This window comes from Odocoileus virginianus, chromosome 16, assembly GCF_023699985.2.
Source record: "Odocoileus virginianus isolate 20LAN1187 ecotype Illinois chromosome 16, Ovbor_1.2, whole genome shotgun sequence".
In the NCBI taxonomy this organism is placed as follows: domain Eukaryota; kingdom Metazoa; phylum Chordata; class Mammalia; order Artiodactyla; family Cervidae; genus Odocoileus; species Odocoileus virginianus.
The window spans coordinates 18,661,726-18,684,087 of record NC_069689.1 but is presented as its reverse complement, the minus strand read 5'-3'; the positions used below and the strand labels follow the sequence as shown (position 1 = coordinate 18,684,087).

Below are 22,362 nucleotides of genomic sequence, written 5' to 3'. Positions count from 1 at the left end.
CATGTATGACTCTTTGCAACCCCATGGACTGCAGCACACCAGGCTTCCCTATCCTTCACCATTTCCCAGAGTTTGCTCAAATTCATGTCCATTGAGTCAGGGATGCCATCTAACAATCTCATCCTTTCTCGCTCCCTTCTCCTCTTGCTCTCAATCTTTCCCAGCATCAGGATCTTTTCCAATGAATCAGCTCTTCACATCAGGTGGCCAAAGTATTGGAGCTTCAGCTTCAGCTTCAGCATCAGTCCTTCCAATGAGCAGTCGGGGTTGACTTCCTTTAGGGTGGACTGGTTGGATCTCCTTACTGTCTAAGGGACTCTCAAGTCTTCTCCAGCACCACAGTTCAAAAGCATCAATTCTTCAGTCGCTCAGCCTTCTTTATAGTCCAACTCTCACATCCATACATGACTACTGGAAAAACCATAGCTTTGACTATATGAACCTTTGTCGGCAAAGTGATGTCTGCTTTTTAGTACACTGTCGAGACTTTTACTATAGATTCGCCTTCAATTCCCTTCCCACCCCAGGCCATCAAAGCTTTCCACCTAATATCACGGCTAACGGCCAACAGTCAATAAACCCCACTTGTTTACATGCCAGACACTGTTCCACATAGTCTGCAAAGCAATCATTTACCCTCACAAGAGCCCCATAAGGTGGTGCTGTCACCCCCATTTTACAGATAAGGGAAATGAGGCACAGAGAGGGGAAGTTCCCTGTCCAGGGTCACACGGTGAGTAAGAGGTGCAGTTGGGGGGCTCATCCCCAGGCAGCTGGATCCCAAGTTCAGGCGACTGACCACAGCCTCCCTAGCAGAAAAGTGCCTGCACCTATTAACAGAATAAAAGGACTAAACTCACACAGTCCTATCAATAGATATAGCAAAAGCATTTCAGCTAAAACAATAAAACACTTGGAAGAACACACAGACCTTGGATTAGACATGGTTTCTTAGATAGCAGAAGCACAAGCAATCGAAGTAAAAATGGACATATCTGACATTGTCAAATTTTAAAACCTCTGTGCTTCGAAGGACATTATCAAGAAAAGACAACCCAAAGAATGGGGGGGAATATTTGCAAATCATATATCTGGTAAGAGTCTAGTATCCAAAATATATGAAAAACTATTAACAACCAAACAATAAACAAGACCAGTAACTCAAGTTAAAAACAGGCAAAGGGCCCAAAATGGACAGTTCTCAAAATAAGACATACAAATGGCCAGTAAACACAGGGAGGCGTGCTCAACGTCATGAAGCATCAGAGAAACGAAGATTAAAACCACACGTGTGAGGCTGGCTACAACCAAATCAGACAGACAATAACGAGTGTCCTGACACTTGCTGGTGGGCACGTGAGATGGTTCAGCTGCTCTGAGAAACGCTCTGGCAGTTCTTCACACAGTTAAACACAGCTCCAGTGTGACCCAGCGGTCCACACCTAGGTGTTTCCACAAGGACAGAAACACACGTCCACACAAAAGCCTGTCCAGGAATATTCACAGCAGTGTTATTCATAACAGCCAGAAAGTGGCAGCAACCCAAATGTCCGTCAACTGATGAGCCGGTAAACAAGAGGTGATATAGCCACACAATGGAATATTATTCAGGCATAAAAAGGAATGAAGTTCGCATGCATGCTACAACATAGATGAACCTTGAAAACATCATGCTGAGTTGAAGGAAGCCAGTTAGCAAAACACAGAATATATGACTTCATTTATCTGAAATGTTCAGAACAGGCAGCTCCATTGAGATGGAAAGGAGACGGGTGGTTGCCAAGTCCTGGGGGGCAGGTGGAATGGGGAGTGACTGCAGGCGGGTCCATTTCTTTTTGGGGTGATGAAAATGTTCTGGGATTAGATAGTTGTGATGGTTGCACAACTTTCTGAATATATTCAAAACTACTGAACTGTATCTACACTTTAAGAAGGTGGATTTTATGGTACGTGAATTATATCAATTCAAAAAAAAAAAAAGGAAAAAACCCCAGCAGCAGCAGTTGAGATTCATCAAGCACAAGCACTTGACCTGTGCAGGAAGCTGGGCTAAAGAAATGCATCAGGTACAGAGTCTCCTTCAGTTCTCCAGCAAACCTGCAGAGTCCCGCCCCCCACCACCACCCCTGCAGAGTCTCAGGTGAATCAGAGAAGGACGAGGGCAGTGTTCCCCCAGAGGTGTTTGGGGTCCCGGTGAAATGCAGAGACGAGACATTCTTAATGAGTGGGCCACAGCGAGCATTAGACCAGACACCCCCACCTTTCTGGAGTCTCGGGCTCTGGTGTCAGAGGTGGTACCCTGGGTGGTAGCAGGACCCAGCAGAGATGTCAAAGGACCGAGCGCATCAAGAAAGAGGGGCCACGCGCAGGGTCGCATTCTTCTTCCTTTATCCTAACTTAAAGCTGGCTGACCACACCCTGAGCAGCAGGCATGACCAGCTGCCGACCCTGCACCCTCTCCAGGGTGGGCCCAGGACTGGAGACCATCCAGGTCACGCTGCCTGAAAGGCCCACAGTTCAAGCTTGGTCACCCCCCCGATGGGCCAGGCTTGAGGGAAAGCAGTCCTGAGCCCCACAGGGCAGAGGTTGGAAGGGACCCATGTCCCTCGCTGGGCTGCCAGCTGCTCCACACCCGGGGCTTATCCCAACTCTAGACTCACGGACCGTAGACCATGATGACTGTAGCTTGACCCAATTTCTGGCAGCTTGTAGCTAAAACCATCCTGCAACGCCTGTGAGATCGCAGTAAATTAGAAACTACTACTGTTCCTGTTTTGGTTTTTCAACCACCAGTCACCAACGACAACAACAACAAAATGTGTCGCATCCTAGGAGCCCGAGATCCAGCAGTGAAGGAACACGAGCCATGCTGCCTCGAGGAGCCCACGCTCCAGGTGTGGGGACCAGGCCGCAGCCAGACAGAGGAGCAAAACGGACAGCCCGACGGGGGTGGCGGGTGACCTGGGGCTCGCGAGGGGGTGCCAGTGGAGGTGGGGTGCGCCCAGGAAGTGCCTTGCGGAGCCAAGACACTGGAAGACGAGCAGGCAGGCCGGGCATCTGGGGCACGCGTACTCCTGGCAGACAGAACGGCCACTGCAAAGGCCATGCTTGAGGACACGGTGCCACCCGGGCGTACACACTGACCCAGCCTTGGAGAGGAGGATGGTGACATCGGTCTAGCCTGTGGACTCAGAGGTCACCTGAGTGGGAGGCGTCTTGGTGGCATGAGACACGTCGGCCCCGTCCCACGGGAGGGACAGTGACAGCAGCAGTCCCTGCAGCTGTCCCGCCCCCAACCCCGGAAAATCCCACCAGTGCCAGCAGCTCTTCTCCCCCAAATAGTATAAAGACTCTTGCTATCAGTCAGCACTGGGAGCCCAGGAGGCTATTTCTGGCCCCCCGAAAAAGGCTACTTCTTTATCTGTCACCGTATTTCTGGATGGGAGTTGGAAAGGAAGCTTTATTTAGTTAGGTGGTGGGTTGTGCTCTGCTAAGAGCTGAAACAGCAGCCCCTGGGAACCTGAAACACCCCCCTCTTCCCTGTCCCCCGGCCTCGTCTGAGAGTGTGAAGTCAGAGGTCCTGGGGGACGGCAAGTCCCATCACGTCCAGAAAGGGGAAGAGAAGAGTTCAAGGTCACGCACAAGTCATGGGCAGGCCCAGGGTGAGAAGCCAGGTGTCCGAGTCACACGCCTGCCTTGTCCACTGTGCCAGGTGGCCACACTCCCATGCCACAGGGGACAGATGCCACAGAACTAGCATGAGGACCAAAGACAATGATGAACAGGTGCCCCACGTGCCAGCTGGGGGAGGCGGAGATGGCACTTTGAAGGTGCAGCTCTGAAGCCTGACTCTGAACCTAGCTGTAACTTTTGGCGAATGACTGATCAATGCTGGGCCTCGCTCTTCTCATCTGTAAAATGGGAACAAGGCCTCCCTAGAGGGTTGTTGGAAGGCCTGGCACATAATAGCAGTGGTGATTTCTCTCACTACTCTGAGCGAGCCCAGCTGGGCGGCCCACAGGAGAACACATAGATTCTAAATCGTAGCTACCAGCCCACGTCCAGTTTCTGGGGATGACAGTGCTGGGTCTCCCCCTCTGTGGCTTCCTGGCTGCGTCCAGCAAGGTGAGGGCACCAGGCTGTGAAGGAGGCCTTGGCGGGGCTCCGGCAGGGCAGGCAGGGCCTGGGGACAGCTGTGACAAGACTCCGCCTCAGTTCATTTCTTCCAGACGACACTTGAGAGAAAGAAAACCTGGGGGCAGCGACGGTGCCCAAGGACACACAAAGACTGGAATCCTCTGAAGTTTCCGTGAAGCCTGGGACCCCAGAGAACGACACTCGCGAGTGAGGGCTGTGCTGAGGCGAGAGGAGCTGAAGACAGGCCAGCGAAAGAGCCCGCGGGGCCTGGAGCTGGCTGTGTGGTCCTGGGCAGCAAGGCGGACCCGCCTGGCACGTGTTGGGAGAGAAGTCACTATATTCTCCCTCTCTAGAACTCTGGTTCCATGAGGGCAGGGACCGGTGTGTTTTTTCAGCCCTGTGGGCCCAGCGCCTAGAACACTGCCGGCACACAGTAGGTGCTCAACAGGGGCTTGTTGAGTGAACGGACCGACCTTTGACGGTGCCCTGTGCACAAGGCCGGCTCCTCGGGCATCTCGGCCACATCTGGTCGGATGCAGAGTGCGTGGTTGGCGTGCCTGGGCGCCGCTGACCCACATTCCGGGCCAGCCTGCCTGCCTGCCATCGGGCCCTCTGGTCACTGCCGGGTCCTCAGGCTCCACTCCCCCTGAGGCTCGCCCCACCCCACCCTGCCCCCAGTTTGTTCCATCTGAAAACACAACAGCCCTCACAGCTGACCCCTCTCAGGCTGGCCACTGGCTTCTCTGGAGGACTTTCCCCTGCAGAGGCACCTTGTTTATCTGCTTTGCTATAACCGTGACTGGACTTTCCTTTTTAATTGTTTTCCACTGGACGCTGCTGCCACCAGTATTTTCCCATGATTCTGCATTTCCTGGTCACCCAACTGCTGACATTTCCCCTCAGGTCAGACATTTATGTTTGTGCCAATTTTCCTCCACCGTAGACAGGGCTGAACATCTCTCACGCATGATAAGGCTTGGGGCTTGAAATAAATCATTTTCTGCGGTCACGTGCCCAGGAGCTGGGGGCCCAGGGCCCCCTGGAATCAGCATTTCTATGGTTCTTGCCACAGAGTCATGTTGTTCCCCAGAGGGACCACAGGAGTTTCCTGGGGAACCAGCAATGAGGGGTCTTGACCATGCTTTTCCAGCCCTAGGGAGCACCATTTTCAGAAACTTGGGCAGAACTTTCATGAGGGAGGGTGACATAGTGAGTGGTCCCACCCCCCACACAGGTCACTCTGGGGCCTGCAGACCCCATGGCAGAGGGAGCGAGGCACAGATACCCAGGCTGGTGGGGGGAGCCCCGGGGCAAGGCCCGTGCATGACCCAGGGAGCAAAAGCCTGGGACGGGGGCCTAGAGACCTGCATGCAAGTTCCAGCAGCTCTCCCCTGAGCCTGGGCAAGACCCAACCGTTCGAGTTTTGGGTTCCTGATCAGTAGTAGACTGGCGGTCATGATTAATCACTCCTGTCTACTTCCTGGAGTTGCAAGGAAGAGGAAAAAGCACTGTGGAATCTGTACCCACTAAAGACGCCAACTCCTACACTTTCCTGGTGGTCCAGTGGTTAAGAATCCACCTGCCAATGCCGGGGACACAGGTTCAATCCCTGGCCCAGGAAGAAGATTCCAATGCTGAGCAGCAACTAACTAAGCCTAATACACTGATTTCACAGGCCCTGGAGCCTCTGCACATACCAGACCCTCAGCCCCGCAAGCACCTTCGAGCCCCTTCTCGGCATGAGAAGCTCTGGCTTGTCCTCCAAGCCTTGGGTCAGGCCACCTCCCTCCTCTAAGCATCACCTTCCCCACACCTCCCCCACACAGTAGAAGCTGTCCCCCTGCCCCCCAGTGCATTCACAGGCCCCTGTGTGCCTGGGGTTTGAATCTTGGCTCCAACTCATATCAGCCGCGTGACCCCAGCCAAGTAACTACTTCTGCCTCAGCTTCCTCACTGAAAAGAGGACAAGGGCAATAGTATCTACTGGTGACTCAGTGGTAAAGAATATGCTTTCAATGCAGAAGATGTGGGTCTGATCCCCAGGTTGGAAACAAACCCTGGAGAAGAAAATGGCAACCCACTCCAGTATTCTCACCTAGGAAATCTCATGGACAGAGGAGCCTGGTGGGCTACAGTTCATGGGGTTGCAAGAGTCGGACATGACTTAGTAACTAAATAACAACAGATATGTAAATTATGAAATAGTTCCTTAAAGCAGTTTCCTCTGGGAGGAGCAGTCCCATCCCAAGGGTCTGGGTAGCTGTATCGGCCTCAGCTGTATCGCCCAACACAACCCATCCCAGGATCAAAGCTGGATGATCCCCTGGGACAGACAGAACAAAATCGGTGGCCCAGTGCCGGGGTTTCTTCCTAGCTGCTGGAGTTTGTTAACCAAGGAGCCCCCTTCTTGACACCCTCCCCTCTGGACCATCTTCTCCCCACTGCGGCTGCTCTAACCACACACCGCTGGATTCCTGGTGTTCTGCCCACCTCACCTACAGAGCCCATCAAGCCCACACTGCGCACAGCAGCAGGATCCTGGATTGTCTTCTTAAAGTTCCCACCTACATACTGAGCTCAGCTCGATAATCATCCAAGTCAGATGTGAGTGAAGGTTCGAAGCCTTTTCAGGTCCCGGCAACCTGTTCCCGTTACAGGCTGCAGTGCGTGTGTGCATGCTTAGTCACTGCAGTTTGGCTGATTCTTTGTGACCCCAGGGCCTGTAGCCCCCCAGGCTCCTCTGTCCATGGGATTTTCCAGGCAAGAATACTGGAGTGGGTTGCCATGCCCTCCCCCAGGGGATCTTCCTGACCCAGGGATCAAACTCGCACTTCCTGTGTTGCAGGCAGATTCTCTCCCACTGAGCCACCTGAGAAGCCCATGGGCTGCACACCGGGTCCCCGTAAATCCACATGCTGAAGGCCTGACTCTCAGGATCTCAGGACGTGCCTCTATATTTGCAGACAGGACCTTCCAAGAAGTGACTAAATGAAAATGAGGTCATGCGGGTGACTAATGTCCTTGAGAAGAGGAGACAGGACACAGATGGAAGACTACGAGAAGCAGAGGGAGGAGGGCACCTACAAGCCAAGGAGAGAGGCCTCAGAGGAAACCAGCCCTGCCAGCACCCTGACCTTGGACTCCAGCCTCCAGAACTGGGAGAAAATTAACTTCTGTAATTTAATTCATTTAATTCTGTAATTTAATTGCCCAGTCCGTGGTGCTCCGTTGAAGAAGCCCCAGCAATTACACTTCCCGCCTCCTCTCAGAAGGCAGAATGAAGTTCACTTCTAGCCAAACCACAGGACCAAGCAGAGTGGTCTCCCCGTCATCCCCCGGCACACCCCTGGGACTCCCCTCCCGCCCCCCCCCCCCCACCAGTTGGCAACAACCTACCTGGCCAGCATTGCCCAACCCTTGAGGACAAGCTGTCTCATCACGATGACGCCTCCCAGCAGACACCCCCCAGCATCTTCTACCCCCAGTCCTGCCTGTTCCACCATCATCTCTCTTCTGCACGGCTACCTTGTTCGGTCACTCATCTCTGGTACCCTACTAAATGCCCACATGTTTGCGTTCTGACTCTGCAGCCAGATGGTACATTCCTTGGGGTCGGGACCTAGCCTGACCTCCCGCCCAGTGCTGCCCAGAGGAGGCAGCCCTCAGAAAGAACTCTCTGACAAGTGCACGAGTGAGATGAACTGAAGATGGAATAAAAGTGAGCTGAGCCTGGAAACGAAAGGAGAGGGGGAGCACGGAGGAGCACAACTGACCAGCGCGGGGAAAGGCAGCGGTGGCCTGCAACTCCTCAATCGGCCGCCATGTGGCGCTGTCGGTCTGGCACAGCCCTGGTGACCGTGGCCGCGGGACCTGCGGACTGGGCCTGGCCTGCCCACCTGCAGACTCCAGTGTTGATGACTCATCCAGTGCCAGATTGTCCAAAGTCACCTTCCCCCTGCCATTATGCTGTTAGAGGGCAGGAGCCCCGTGCTCTTGAATCCTTGATGGGGAAAGACGCTCTCTGTACATTCTGGGAGAACCAAGTTTCAGCCTGACAACAGCTCTGAAACAACTGGATGGCTTTTTGGCCTGTGGCGATGGCAGCCACCCAGTAATTCAGGACAGTCAGGTGGGAGGTGGGAAAGCACCACAGGCATGGGCCAGGAGGAGGCGGTCAGGAAGGGCAGGACTGACAGGCCCACATACGAGAGGAGATGAAAGTAAGAACTGGTCTCTCTGATGTGGAGCCAGGTCTGGGCATCAAGACGGCACTGCGTGTCCTGACCTTGATTCTCCTGTTCCCGCTGTCCACTTCTAATGTCTCATCCACCGGCCTGGCCAGGAAGGGCTTTAGTATCCAGTCACTGCACCCCACATGCCTCCCCTAGGCGGGGCTCCATCCTCACCTCCTTGTTCTCTTCAGGAGGCGTGCTTCCTGGGATGACCCCCATGACCCCTCCTCACCCCTTAATAAACCAATCTCCGCTGATTCCCTCCAGGGACACTCAGGAACTATTCCCTGCTCTGATCCAGCACGTCCCCTAGCACCTACTTCCAGTTCACTCTGCATTCCCTTTACCAAAGGTGACTCAGCTCTGCCTGCAGCCCCAGGGGCCCTGGAGGCGCAGGGGCCTGGATCTGTGTGGGGATTTGTGTCAGGCTTCAAAAGGCTGGAAATACCTGGACAATGGTGACATCATCACGCCTCTTCAGACCCATCCATAGCCCCAGGTGAGATGAGACTGAAATAACACGTTTTAAGACAGTAAAGTTCCAGCCACGTGCCCTGGGGATGCGGGGACTGGGGAGCCTGACTCACGGGAGCCCCTCGCAGGTCAAGGGTATACTCAGTGGTGAGCAGGGTGCCTGGGTCCCGATCCTGGGTCTACTCTCTCTCCCTGGGCTGGCCGCCTCTTTGTGCCTCTGTTTCCACAGCTCCAAGAATGGGGGGGTGGTGGTGAAAAACATTGGTAACTACTCCCTAGGCTGCTGGTGAAGACGTGAGGACCAGCTGACTCACAGTGAGTGGCCGTGCAGGGAGACGCACCACGTAAGGCTTGACTGCCGTGAGTCAGCGTTGGTCCACTCCTCCTTGGGCACTGAGGTCCAGCCCGGGCGTCCCTTCTGAACCCACGATAGGGTCTAGGGCCCCTCTGGAGTGAGGGCTGTCTCAGGTGCCACCTGCGGTACCCACTCTGGTAAAAGGGAGGAGAGAGGCCCTGTCCACTGCTCGGGCCCCGAGAGGCTCAGACAGAGCCGGAGGGTGAGCGAGGCCCACAGCCAGCCTTGCAAGGGAGCTGGGTCCTGAGGCAGCCGGAGGCGGGCCTTCCCCAGGCATGACTGGGCACTGCTCACTGTCCAGTTCACCTGGTGTGTCTGCAGGGAAGAAGGGCCTGACACCTCGGAGGGTTACAGGAGGACAGTGCATGTGAGGAAGGGCCCGGGCTCCGTCCACTCGGGCCCCTGGCCACACAGATCAGGCAGTGACCCGGGGGCCTCAGGGCCTGGAGCCAGCTCCGACGGTGCCCCTCCCCAGAGCCCTCTGAGGGGAGGCAGAGAGAGGCGGCACGTCCCAGGTGTAGACAGGCTCACGCTGTCTCCCTGCCCCTTACACAGGGCAGGGGGAGAGGGGATGAGAGGAGGCCCAGCAGGACTGCTGCGCGAGGGCCCCGCCTGGGGCTGCCTGAGACACCAGGAGGGCTGGACACACGCCGAGGCCGCTTGAAGGTGGGGGGGACCGTGAGACGGAATGGGGGGCCTGTATTCTCTCAGAGAGCACCCCCTGCTGACAGCCCACAGGGACACTGCGCCTCAGTCCTACAGACGCAAGGAATGGGGTGCTCGCCGCCAACAAGCGCAAGCCTGGGTGTGGGCTCTTCCTCAGGGCGTTTGGATGAGAACTCAGCCCTGCTGACACCTTGATTCCCATCTGTGACTTCCTGAGACCAGAGACCAACCACGCCAGGTAGAATTCTCACCTACCAAACTGTGAGATAACAAGTGGCAGGCTGGCAGGGGAGGCGGGGGTGAAGCCACTGAAAGGCGCTCAGCTTGTAGTGACCCGTCATGCAGCAATGGGAAACTCAGAGGCTTGGTGACTGAGAGTTTTCAAAGAGGGACCTTCACTGTGCTATATGGAGACACTAGACAGCAGGGTGGTGCATTTCAGCAGCACCTGCCGTCCCTACCCTGCTTCCCGGAGGCTTCTGAAGGGCCTCCCTTAGGCCCAGCTGCAGCTGCCACCTCCCTGCTAGCAGCCTGATCCTTGGCTCGCCAGCTGCATGCTTGCTGTGGGGAACCAGACTGAAATTATTGGAGGGGGTGGCTTCTGGGCACAGACAGAGGGGAACAAAGGCCACAGGTCTGACAGGCCCCATCTGACACGGTCCTGGTCAGCTGGACAAAGTCTCCTTCCCATCTGACTCAGCTAATGACCTGTTTCATCTTGAGGGGACACAGTGCTACTTGCGCCGGGCATGCTCGAGGCCAGGATCGAGTAAGCCAGACACGGGCTGGCGGAGACAGGGACATTCCTGAGTCCTGTTCCAGCTTATGGAAACGGCTGCTGGAAACGCGGATTAACTCTGTGGCAGCTGTTTGCGCTGATTTATAGCCCCTTCCGGACCCAAAGGCTTGCTGCCCCACTCAGCTCTGACTCCCAAAACGCAGCAGCCTTTTTCATTTTCAAAACATTTTTAAAAATATTTGAAGTGCTCTCTCTGGCCATACACATTCTAAAAGAAGAATAGAAAATGTTAGCTTGGCCCAGTGCAAAGATGAAGCTGCCAGCAACAAAACAGTCCATATTTTAAAACAATGACACATGGGACTTCCCCGGTGGTCCACTAGTTAAGGCTTCACCTTCCAATATAGGAGGTGTAGGTTCGAGCCTTGACTGGGGAGATCTCACATACCTCCTAGCTAAAACCCCAAAACATAACACAGAAGCGATGTTGTAACAAATTCAATAAAGACTTTATATATGGTCCACATAAAAAAAAAAAATCTTAAAGAAAAAATGAGACAACATCCTTAATCCCAAAAGTGGCTCTAACCGATCAATAAGAAAAAGACCACCAACCCAAGAGAAAATGGGCAACTAACACGAAAAGATTCATACACAGAAGAAACGCAAAGAGCCAACAGACACATGAAGAAATGTGCAGTCTTGTCAATAACAAAAGAAATGTAAATGAAAGTCAGACAGCTATCATTTCTCCAGCAGCCGTGTACAATGTGGCGAAAAATTTGTTTAGACTTTCTGAAGAACAATCCAGCAATATCCACAAGGTGAGAGATGTTTACCGTAGTCTTTGGGAAATTCCACTTCTAGGGATTAATTTTACAGAACTCTGCAGAGACCTGTGTTGACTGCAGCTCAGTCGGTTAGCAGAAAAAAATCCAAATCAAACTGGAATGACTCAATGAGGTCAATATAATTGAATAAACTATGATTTTTTTCCCATTTACATGCTGAAATATGATGTTGCCATCAAAAAGGGCAGATCAGACCTACTCTTCATCTTTGTGGGCTGACATGGAAAGAAGCCAAAACATATATTCAGTGGAGAAAAAGGAAGTTACATGAGAACATAAGTAATCAGATGCCCTTTTTTCTTCTTCTTTTAAGCACACACATATTTGCACATGTATGAAAAGGGCCTAGAAGGATGGATTCCATATTTAAGACGGGCAGCCTCTGGGAAGAAAGGAGTGGGCTCAACAGGTGTGAGAGTCAGTAAGAGTCAGGGCCCTGCCTGCTGACAGAGGGTATTCAGGACCAGTTACCGTGCAGGCCTGGGGGACAGCAGCCTTCCAGTCCAGCAATTCCTGGGGTGTGCTGGGTGGAGCAGGGCTCTTCTCAGAAGCACGATAAAAACAAGGAGGGGGACCCATAACCCATGAGGTGGAAAGGGCTAAACAGTGGAGGTGTGGCTCCCCCAGAAAGAGCCCTGGACTGAGCTGGAGGTTCCCTCGCACCAGACCCCGGTCCTGCAGGGTGGGCAGGCCGACACCTGGGGGGCAGGGCAGGTAGCTGTCTCAGGGGTCAGCTTCTCACAAGCCCACTTACAAGGTGTGTGTGAAGCATCTTCCTGGTGGGTTCATCCAAAACTCCAGCCTCCTGCACAAAAGCAGGACTGGAAGCTGATCCTAACTCAGGAGCAACGGTTCATGGGGGCTACACAGCTCTCCTCTTCATCCTCCAAGACTCCAGGACCTTCTACTAACCACCAGCTCTGCCACATGCCTCCCACCCGAGCCCTAGGTGCCCTGTGGGACCCAGGAGAGGAGCTGAGAGCACCTGGGCGCCCAGCTCTAGGCTGTGGCCCCCGCAGAGGGCAGGGCCAGGCCTTCCCCACGCTTCCCTGCTGCCACCACCCGACCTGAAGGGAAGGCAACCCCTGCATCACAGATGAGCAAACGACTCAGAGAGGCCCAGTGACTGCCCAGGCCACATGGGCAGGGCTGAGATTTGAGCCCAGGCTTGTCAGGGCCAAACCCTGTTCTTTTCCACTACCATGTGTCACTAACCTCAAAAAGGACAGCACTTTCATTTCCTCAATAAACTATAAAAGGCAGAGACTCCATGACTGAAGCAGGGCCCCTGTCTGGACAATGCCATCGCCTGGACACCAGGGGGCGCCCAGGAGCAGGGCCAGAGCCCCCAGCGCGTCCACCGTGTCCTCAGTCCGAGCGCAGGTGAGACAGGCAGTCCACGCAGGGGCCAGGAGCTGGATTCAGGAAGCACTGGCCAAGAGGATACCCAAGAGGATACCTGGAGGGATGGGTTCAGATTCCAGCTCTGCACACAGTAGCTCTGTGGCCTGAACGAATTAGACTCAAGGGACATCAGTAACCTCACCAATCCGGGGGGTAACCGTAGTGCCTTTCTCATGGGGGTCACCGTGAGGATTAAATTAGCTAATAAAGTGCCTGGCATGCAGTTAGTGCAGCCAGGGTCAGCTTCCTGAGCGCTGACAGAGCGGCCCCGGAGACCTGCAAGCTGCACAACACAGGGGCTGCAGGCAGACCCGGGGCCTGGGCCTCGAATCCAAGGCCTCTTTCGCTGTCTCCTCTCCAACCAACAGCCCAGTGCAGCTCCCCAAGGGCGGACAGCTGGCCCCCACCCCTGAGTGAGAGCCCCCCGGCTCGACCACACACACCCACCCGAGGCAGCTGCTCTGTGGGGATCATCTCTCCCAGGCTCTTCGGCAAGTTATTTTCTCTTTGCTTGGGGTCTGGATTATTCCAATTTAACCCAGCCTCCAAACGGCCTCCAAGATGAGTCCTGATTAAATTCCCACAAAACCCACAGGCAGAGACGCTCGATCTGCAGGGGGCACCCCCCTTCCCCAGGGAGGCCCAGCATCCGATGGCCATCTGTCACCCCCCCAGAGTAAGCATGTGCGGGAGCTGCTGGGGGAGCTGCCTCGTGCCCACAGCCATCTCGGAAGGGCCTCTGCGCCTTCCACTCGGTGGTCTGAGACCCTTCACCACCTGCTGCCACCGGGGCCAAGGACACACAACCACATCATCCGGTCACAGCCCAGCTTTCTCAGCCATCACTCCAGCCAGTTTAGGAGCCAGCTAGAGCCTCACCTGGGATTTCGTGCCCTGGGACAGCAGGGCCAGGCCTTGGGCTCTGGATTTCCGCCTCAAAACCCCAGCCCTGGGCAGCAAAGCAGGTGCCCATGAGACGAGGCCTGCAGATGCGTGTCTAGCAATCTTGGCTGGTGACGCAGCCTCCCCACCTCCCCTCAGGCTTGCAGCAGGCAATGTTCAACCTCCAGGAAGCTCCTGTCCTCAGCTTGAACTGGATTCAAGTTCAGGGCCATGTGTGCCTCTGGTAAAGGGTGTGGGTGCAGCCCCACCCAGAAGGCATCATCCATGTGGGAAACCTGTGGCCCAAGAACCCTGGGGTGGGTCCCTCTGTAAGCCTACCGACCTCATGCTCTATGTTAGCTGGGCACACAGTTGCCCAGAATAAAGACCACAGTCCCCAATTCCCTTGCACCTCAGTAGGTAACTCAATTCTGGCCACTGAACAGAGAATCCCTGTAGCTTCCAGAACTTTTCCTTAAAAGATAGACTGGGCTGTTTCCCTTTGCTTCCTCTTTCTTAGGCCCTCTCTATCCTAACATCTAGATTGTGGGTGTGGCAGGTGGAGTTTCAGCACCACCCTGGACCAGGAGGGGCCACACCAGAAGAACACGGAGCCAGGGAAACTTGGGCTTTTATGTGAGAGAGAAATGAAGCCCCTCTCATTTAATCCACCCTCCCCCAGGTCTCTGCTGTGGCAGCAACTATCTGCGGGTTTGGGACGGACAGGTCTGAGGCAGGAAGGAGCCAGTCTCCCCCGGCCAGCTCTGAATTAGAAACGATGAACTCTGGGAGCACGGAACTGAGATGGTGCCACCACGCCGAGGTCCTCAGACAGGTGAGGCTGGGAGCTCCCCACAGCTGATGCTCTGCAGGGAGACGGATGGCCCACCTCAGTCCAAGGGCTCTGCCTGCTCTCCCCGGGGCCCCCCCACGTGTCACAGCCCACCAGGCCACCCCCACTGCAGATCAGGGGGCCTTGGTCCCTCCCTGCAGCGCCTCCTCCACACCGGCCTGGCTTCTGTGCAGCCATCGGGACTGAGGACAGGGACAGCCACCTTGGCAGGGGTGGCGACAACTCCCAGGAGCCTCTGCCAAGCCCCTTCTCCCAACACAAAAGCGGTGTTGCTTGGACAGCCGTAATTGAGGAACTTGGAGCGTAATTATGGCCCTTGACTGCAGGGCCTCCAGGAATAGCGGGAGCCGGGCGGGGGCGGCCAGGGATGCGCTTCCCAGAGAAGGTGCTCTGCAACTCACAGATGCAGCCTCATCTCGGAGGACGGGACGTGGGAGCCAGCAGTGAACCACCCCGGGTGGGCAGGAAAAGGCTCCAGGAAGCCCCAGCCTCTGCCTGCCCTCCTGGAAGAACACCAGCCCAGCTCGGCGCACACGATAAGGAAAACCCCGGGCACAGCACTCACGGCCCACCCACACAATTCCTGCTGGCCCAGGACCAAGCCGGTCTTGAGACTTGGGTCAACAAGTTCTCGCTGGGCCCTCTAGCGGGACACCCCCGCGCTGACCTCTCTTGCATTTGAGCTGAGTGGGGTCTGTCCTGTGTCCCCACTGGGGGCCAGTCACCCGCCCCTCACACATGTGGGGGTCACCCTCCACAACAGGATACAGGTGATGGCCATCAAGATCCATCCCTAGGCCATGTCTGCACTGCCTGTCTAAAATGAATTCTCGTCTCACTCACCAGCTCACACACCTTCAAAGGCTGCTCATGAATGGGGTCCCCAGCTGGCCGAGGTGTTCCAAGTCCCCCCACCCCTGAGGGGTGGTCCACAAGTTGACAAAAGTACCCGGCTCAGCTCCCTCCCCGCTTTGCTCAGACGCCTGCCCTGTCTGGGAGGCCCAGGCTGTCACCCCCTCGATACTTGCCCTCCCAAGAGTTAGTCTTGCTTCCTGTGTGCCCTTTAGGGGGTGAGTCTTGCCCCCAAACTCACATGCTCACCTTTGACCCCCAGCCCTGTTTGTCTGCTCATAAAAACGGAGACAGAGTCTTAAGAGCCAATCCGGACACCTCAGCCCTTTCCAGTGTAACAGGAGCAGGAAGAGTGGACCCCGTTGCTGGGTGACCCCATGGGCCAAGGCCCAAGCTAAGAGCACTTCAGACATTATCCCAGGTACCCCGACTCCGGGCCCTGTGGATAAACCAATTTTTATCCATCTTACAGAAAACAGGCAAGGTCAGGTCAAGTGACTTGGCCAAGACCACAAGGCAGCAAGATTTGGAACCAAACTTAGTCTGTCTACTCCTCAAAGTCTGAGCCTTTTGCTCTACAAAAGCCCTCTCGGCGGTACCCTCCCTAATCCCATCAGAAAGCATCACTCTTCTAATGGACTTGTTGCCTCTGCTGACCTGCAACTCTGCCCATTTACTGGGCCTTCTCATCTTTTACGGTCATCTCCTGTCCCTTCACAAATAGTTGGCATCCAATGCACACTCTTCCCAGGAAGAGGCAGATTTCCATTCTAGAAGCATCGTTCGGCCAAAACATCACCACGGATCTTCCTTCTGCTCTAGGAGTACTGTTGGACCCAGGAAGGACCGCAAAGAGACCAGAAGTTGAGATGGTCACCAATCACTCCAGACCCAAGGATGGAAGGATGCTAACATGCTGAAGAAGCCTGCCTGCTTCAGGGCCTTCCAGGAAGTCACATCCATGCTCTTTGTTGCTGTTGTTCAGTCGCCCAGCTGTGTCCGACTTCACAACCCCATGGACTGCAGCAACGCCAGGTCGCCCTGTCCCTCACCACCTCCCGGAGTTTGCCCAAGCTCATGCCCATGCTCTGTGCTTCCTGGTAAAGGCCAGCCACCCACAGCAGAGGGCCTTAAGACCTCCTCCAGGATGGCCAGGTCCAGCACCCAGCTCTTGTGCAGAGCAGGTTCCTTAGAGAACCAAACGGGCATCGATTCCCCTGGCCAGGGTCCACAACTGCACCAGTGCCAGGGGCTTGCTAGATCCAGGGCCCTCTGACTACAGACACGGAAGTCAAGCTTAGGTGTTAGGAGCCGGGGAGCCTGAGGGGGAGAGACCTGGCTAGATTCTGGCTGGGCAGTTTCCAGGTTGTGTGATGCTGGTACATCAGTGAACCTCTCAGGACCTCCTCTGCCACCCAGGGAGGATGACCTGGCCCACCCTGATGAGCACCAGCAGGGAGAAGGTAAGAGGAAGGCTAAGCCCAGTGCTGGGCACTCAGCAAGTACCCAGTAAACACTGCTCCTATCTCCCATGCTGGTCCTGTGAGCCAAGGCACCCAGCATCACCTGAACAACACACGCCTGGGGCCAAGTCACCACCCTGGTCGGGGTTCAAGGTAGTCCCCTGAGGCCACACACACAAGACCCAGATAGCAGGAAGAGGGGTGCCTCTCCCGCCTCAGAGATGAATTCTCACCCAGCCCCAGGGCCCAGGAAAAGCACTTTAAAAAAAAAAAAAAATTTTTTTTTTAAAGAACTCTATGCAGGGACTGTGTGGACCAGGCGGAGAATTAAGAGCTTACTGAGCATGAATCTTCCTGAAACGCCCTTCTCGTATAAAGAGACACCTTGGGAAGGCAGTCTGACTTCTCTGGCGCTGCCCTGCCCGGGGATGCAGGGAGCATGAGTCCTCTAGGGCAGAAGCTGGCAGCTGGCAGGAGACACTCCCGCAGCTAAGAGGGAGGTTCCGGCCTGCGAGAACAACATGTACCCCCGCGAGGTCCAGCCACCACATGACATATCTCCATGCGTTTGATTAAAGGCTTCTAATTTCTCTGTTTGTCTCTTTTGCCCGGTTACATAACTCCCCTCGCCTGCCTGCCGCTGAGCTGTTCACATACTTCTGCTCTCTAACCACTGTGTTATCTGGATATTTCATCACATGCATGGGTTTAAGACAACAAAACAAAACCGTCTTGAAGTGGCGGGAGCTACTCTCACAAAAAGCACCCTGGGGCTTTCACTGTCTAACCCTGCCGGTCACGGAGGGAGAAGGAAAGGCCCTCCCCAGAAAGTACAACTGCTTCCTGTGTCAAAGTGCTTAAAACGGCCAGACCCCATCTCCCACCCAAACAAGGACCACCTCATGTTCACGAGGTGGGCCAACTGCCATCGGGGCCAAGCCACTCAAGTCCGCACCTTTCATGTAGGCCTCGATCTTCCGGATGAGCTCATAGGATTTGGACCGATCAAGCAGGGTCCTGATGGCAGGAAGAGGGTCCAAGACAATGGTCTCCGGGTGGGCATCGATGTATTCCTGGAAGGAAAACACACTCCTGGTTAGAGAAGGGAGACTGATGCTGAAACGGAGGGTGACGAGCAAGATTTCATCCCGTGTGCCCTCCCTGCATTCTCTGTCCTCTCACTAGCCCTGACTTCTGGCTGAGGCATCATCTGGTCTCAGGACACAGGCTCCATCCTTAGTCCCACTGGGATCACATGACTTTGATTAGCCCAATCAGCGCCTTCCACTTCCTGGGGCTGCTGTCTCAGGAGAGGACATGTGACCAGAGTTCGTCCAATCAGAAGTAGGCTCAGCACTCCTGCAGGGAATGCTGGGACACTCTCCCTCCTGGAGGACAAGAGGAAGCTGGGAGACTGGGCAGCTGTGAGCAGTCATCCTAAGATCTGAAGGAGACAGGCCTGATGGAGCCAAGCTCAAAGTAGAGCCCAAACTGAGAAACCAGAGCTGAGAAAAGGAGAACCACTGGGTTCTGATCAGCTGTTCAACTCCTGGATGGAGCCTCACCAGAAACCAGAACTGCTCCTGGGGTGGATTGCATTCAATGAGAGTGGTCAGGACCCTGCCCTGATAAGGCTTCTGAGGCAAGGCTGGGGAGAGTGGGATGCCAGGATTCTGTAGGTCTGTGAGAAGTTGATGAGACATGTGACATGGGCCGGCCACCTGACCCTCAGGTGCCCACTCCAACAACTGCTTATTAATACCCACTAGCTTCACAGTAGGCCATGGACAGGCGAGCAGAACTGTGATAAGATGAGCCTTTACAGCCTTTATTAGTCTTTACAGTCTTCTTGGGGAAATAACATTAAGGCACATGAGGAACAAGAAACCATTATCTGTTAACAGGAATTCAACAAAAGACACAGGAAGATGTTTTCAGGAAAAAAAAAAAACGCAGGGGCTCCTCAACGACTCGAGGAGCCCTAAGTCAGTGGGCGAGAGCAGCCTGTCAGGCAGGCAAAGTAGAGAAGACCATCCCTCTGGCCCTAAAGCTCTATGATGCTAAGGACAAAAGTGGGGGATGCTGGCGTGACAGGAAACGGGCTCAGAGAGGAGGCTGGGTGTAAGGAAGGCCATTCACCAGCTGCTGTTGTTACTGTGGGTTGAACTGTGCACACCCAGCCCGAAATCTGTTCAAGTCCTAACCCCCGGTCCCTGTAAAAGTGACCATGTTTGGAGAGAATGTCTTCAGAGATCCAATCAAGTTAGTGAACATGAAAAAGTCACTCAGTCGTGTCCGACTCTGCGACCCCACGGACTATACAGTCCATGGAATTTTCCAGGCCAGAATACTGCAGTGGGCAGCCTTTCCCTTCTCCAGGGGATCTTCCCAACCCAGGGATCGAACCCAGGTCTCCTGCATTGTAGGCGACTTCTTTACCAGCTGAGCCACAAGGGAATCAAGTTAACGTGAGGTCATATTGGATTCGGATGCACCCTCATCCATCGACTGGTATCTTCAAGACGAGGAAAATGGGGACACAGAGACACACAGGGAGAGGGCTGTGTGAAGATGGAGACCGTGAGTGAGGTCAGCGGCAAGGCAAGGATGGCCACAGCCACCACGACCCTCCCCCTCAGGACCTTCGGGAAGGACCAACCCCACAGACACCTGACTGCAGACTTCCAGCCTCCTTCACTGAGAGAATGACCTTCTGTTGTTTTAGGCCACTCTGGTACTTTGTTGTGGGAGCCCCAGGGAATAAACACACCAGCTTAATTCACCCTCCCCTCCGACTCCACAAGCTCCGTCTGTGAGGTCGGCAGAGGCCAGGGGGAAAAGCCATAATGCTTCTTTTCTAGCGAACCTTATCAGCAAAGAGAGTGCGCCGTTTGGATTATTCTTTTTTTTTTTCCCAGTGAACCTGTTTTGGTTCCTAGGAATCATTTTTAAGAGCTCTCAAAAGCCAGAGATTCATATCTCCCTCTCTGAAATCTGCTCCCGCCTGCTGTTCCATACCAGAGTATCTGGTGATAGGCTCATTGGTGTCTTTGATTTTTTTTTTTTAATGTCTCTGCTCCCGAGGGGTGGCCAGTACACATATCTGAAGAGGCCGTCTTCCTGTCCTCACACCTGTGAGGTCCACAGGACCTACACGCTCTCGCCCCAAGAAAGTCCTCTCCAGCACGCATCTGCAGACCCAAGTGCAGAAGAGAAGCTGCCTTCATGCCTTCTCCTCCTGAGAGCCTGACCCGCTGCCCAGCTCACACAGACGGGCCAGTGGCTGGTAAGGCAGAGCCTGCGTCTGGACCCAGAGGGGACGTGGGCACGAGCTCAGAGGTATCCGTCAGGAAGGTCTATCCAGGGCTGTCCTCAGGCCACGGAGCCGTTCTCTCTGCTGCGCCGCGGCCTCACCCGTGAGCCTGTACCGCTCTGCTGCCGGATCCCCAGAGACAGCTCCCCCTGTCGGCACGGGTCCTTCCCCAGAGTGTGTTCCTCAGAACCAGGCCTACACTGACACCAGGGCCTGTCACTCATGAGACACCAAGACTGACATATATGATAGCAATGAGACCAATGTCCTCATGTTAAAAGGTCATCCACTCAAGTAAAGCAACTGCATATACTCCAATACAAACTAATTATAAAAATAAATAGGACTTCCCTGGTGGTCCAGTGGCTAAGACTCTGAGCTCCCAATGCAGTGGGGCCCCGAGTTCAATCCCTGGTCAGGGAACTAGATCCCACATGCCACAGCTAAGACTCCACACGCCGAAACTAAAGATCTCACGTGTTGCAACTAAGACCCAGCACAGCCAAACAAACAGACACATTTTAAAATAAATATTTTAAAAATAAATAAATAAATAAAAATGAAATGCTGAAATATTTTTAAAAAATACAGTTTGAAGGGTGAATCTAAGAGAATAACGTAGGCAAACTTTAAGAGATTACTTGGAATTAGATTATGATGAACTTTATGATCAGGGCTTCCCAGGTGGCGCTAGTGGTAAAGAACCTGCCTGCCAACGCAAGGAGACTTAAGAGACGCTGGTTCAATCCCTGGGTGGGGAAGATCCCCTAGAGGAGGGCATGGCAACCCACTGCAGTATTCTTGTCTGGAGAATCCCATGGATAGAGGAGCCTGGACGGCAACGGTCCCTAGGGTCACAAAGAGTCAAGAGATGACTGAAGTGACTTAACAGGCACACACAACGAACTTTATGATTCAGTTAAAGCAGATTAAACTCTACACTAAGGATTAAAGAAAAAGAAAAGGTTATCTACTCAACAAACTTCACATCACCCACAGCGCATCATGTATAGGGTGAAAATAACAATGGACAAATGACGGCCTTCGAGGGTTTCCCCTACTCGATCTGGCTGATGGATTCATGTTCTGAGTTATGAACTAAAAGTTCATGATGCCCTCACCACCACTGCCCACCCCCTCATCCCTGAACCCACAGGGAGCAGCCTGGCACAGAGGGAAGGGCAAGGGACCAAGAAACCCTGGCTCCTGGTTGCAGTCATCTTCCACTGTCACCCTGGATGAGCCACTTGGCATCTCTCGTCTCCATTTCCTTATCTGTGACTTGCGAGTCTAAGCTGGAGAAGCCTAGGAGCGGTGTTTATGCAGCATGCTTCAAGGCCACACATGAGGCTGTTCTGGAACAAAACCGGCAGCCACGTGGTAGAGACACTACGGGTAACGGCAGGGACACACACGCTCCCTGCCTTCCTTCAAAGGGGAGGCAGCATCGGAGACGTTGCTTCAGCCAGGCTGGCCCACTTCTCCCCCAACCATAACAGTCCAGTAAACCATGACCCCCTCTCCCCTCAAATGTCCCCACTGCAGTACTGAGAAGACTATCTGCACAGTTGCCAGATAACACAAAGCTTGTTCTGGTCCCACTTTTGTTCATTTAGGGCAGTGGCCTCTATAGAGAGAACTCGGGCTCATTAAGACATGAACCGAAGCCAAAGATGCTAGAAGAAACCAAAGTGGGAAAGATCTGACAAGCAGGCGCCAACAAGCTTTGGACCTGGGATGAAAGCATCAGGATTACCAGAAGAATTATTCCTGAACACGATCTCTTTCAGGACAAAGAAGGAGTTTTTTCCAATCACCCCACTATCCACAAGCGGATTTTCTTCCAAGCCTTTCAGTTTATCTATTGTATCGCGGACCTCATGCATTTTTCACAAGTCTCTTAGAATTACCAAACAAACTGCTGGAAGGGTGAGCGCCCAGTATCATTTTATCACCACTTGGAGGAATAAAGGCCCAACCATCTCCATGGCAAATCGTAAACACATTTCTGTTAGAAAGCCTGTCTTGAACACCTAGAAAGGGATTCTGGAAGTTAACTAGGAGGAGCCTGGCTTTGAGAAGCCAAGGCAAAAGAAATGCAGAAATACACAGCCTGGGGTCAGCAGGGCCAGGAGGAGGTT

General features: G+C 54.1%; 1 protein-coding gene across 3 annotated transcripts in view; it reads right to left on the bottom strand.

The window, feature by feature from the left end:
• The window catches only part of ITPK1 (inositol-tetrakisphosphate 1-kinase), a 156,660-nt gene that overhangs the window by 24,857 nt on the left and 109,441 nt on the right, over nt 1-22,362 (bottom strand). For all 3 annotated transcript variants that reach the window (XM_070477929.1, XM_070477930.1, XM_070477931.1), the window contains one exon: nt 17,864-17,981. In XM_070477929.1, coding sequence (XP_070334030.1) covers nt 17,864-17,981 — 118 coding nt within the window. The remainder of the gene's footprint in view (nt 1-17,863; nt 17,982-22,362) is intronic.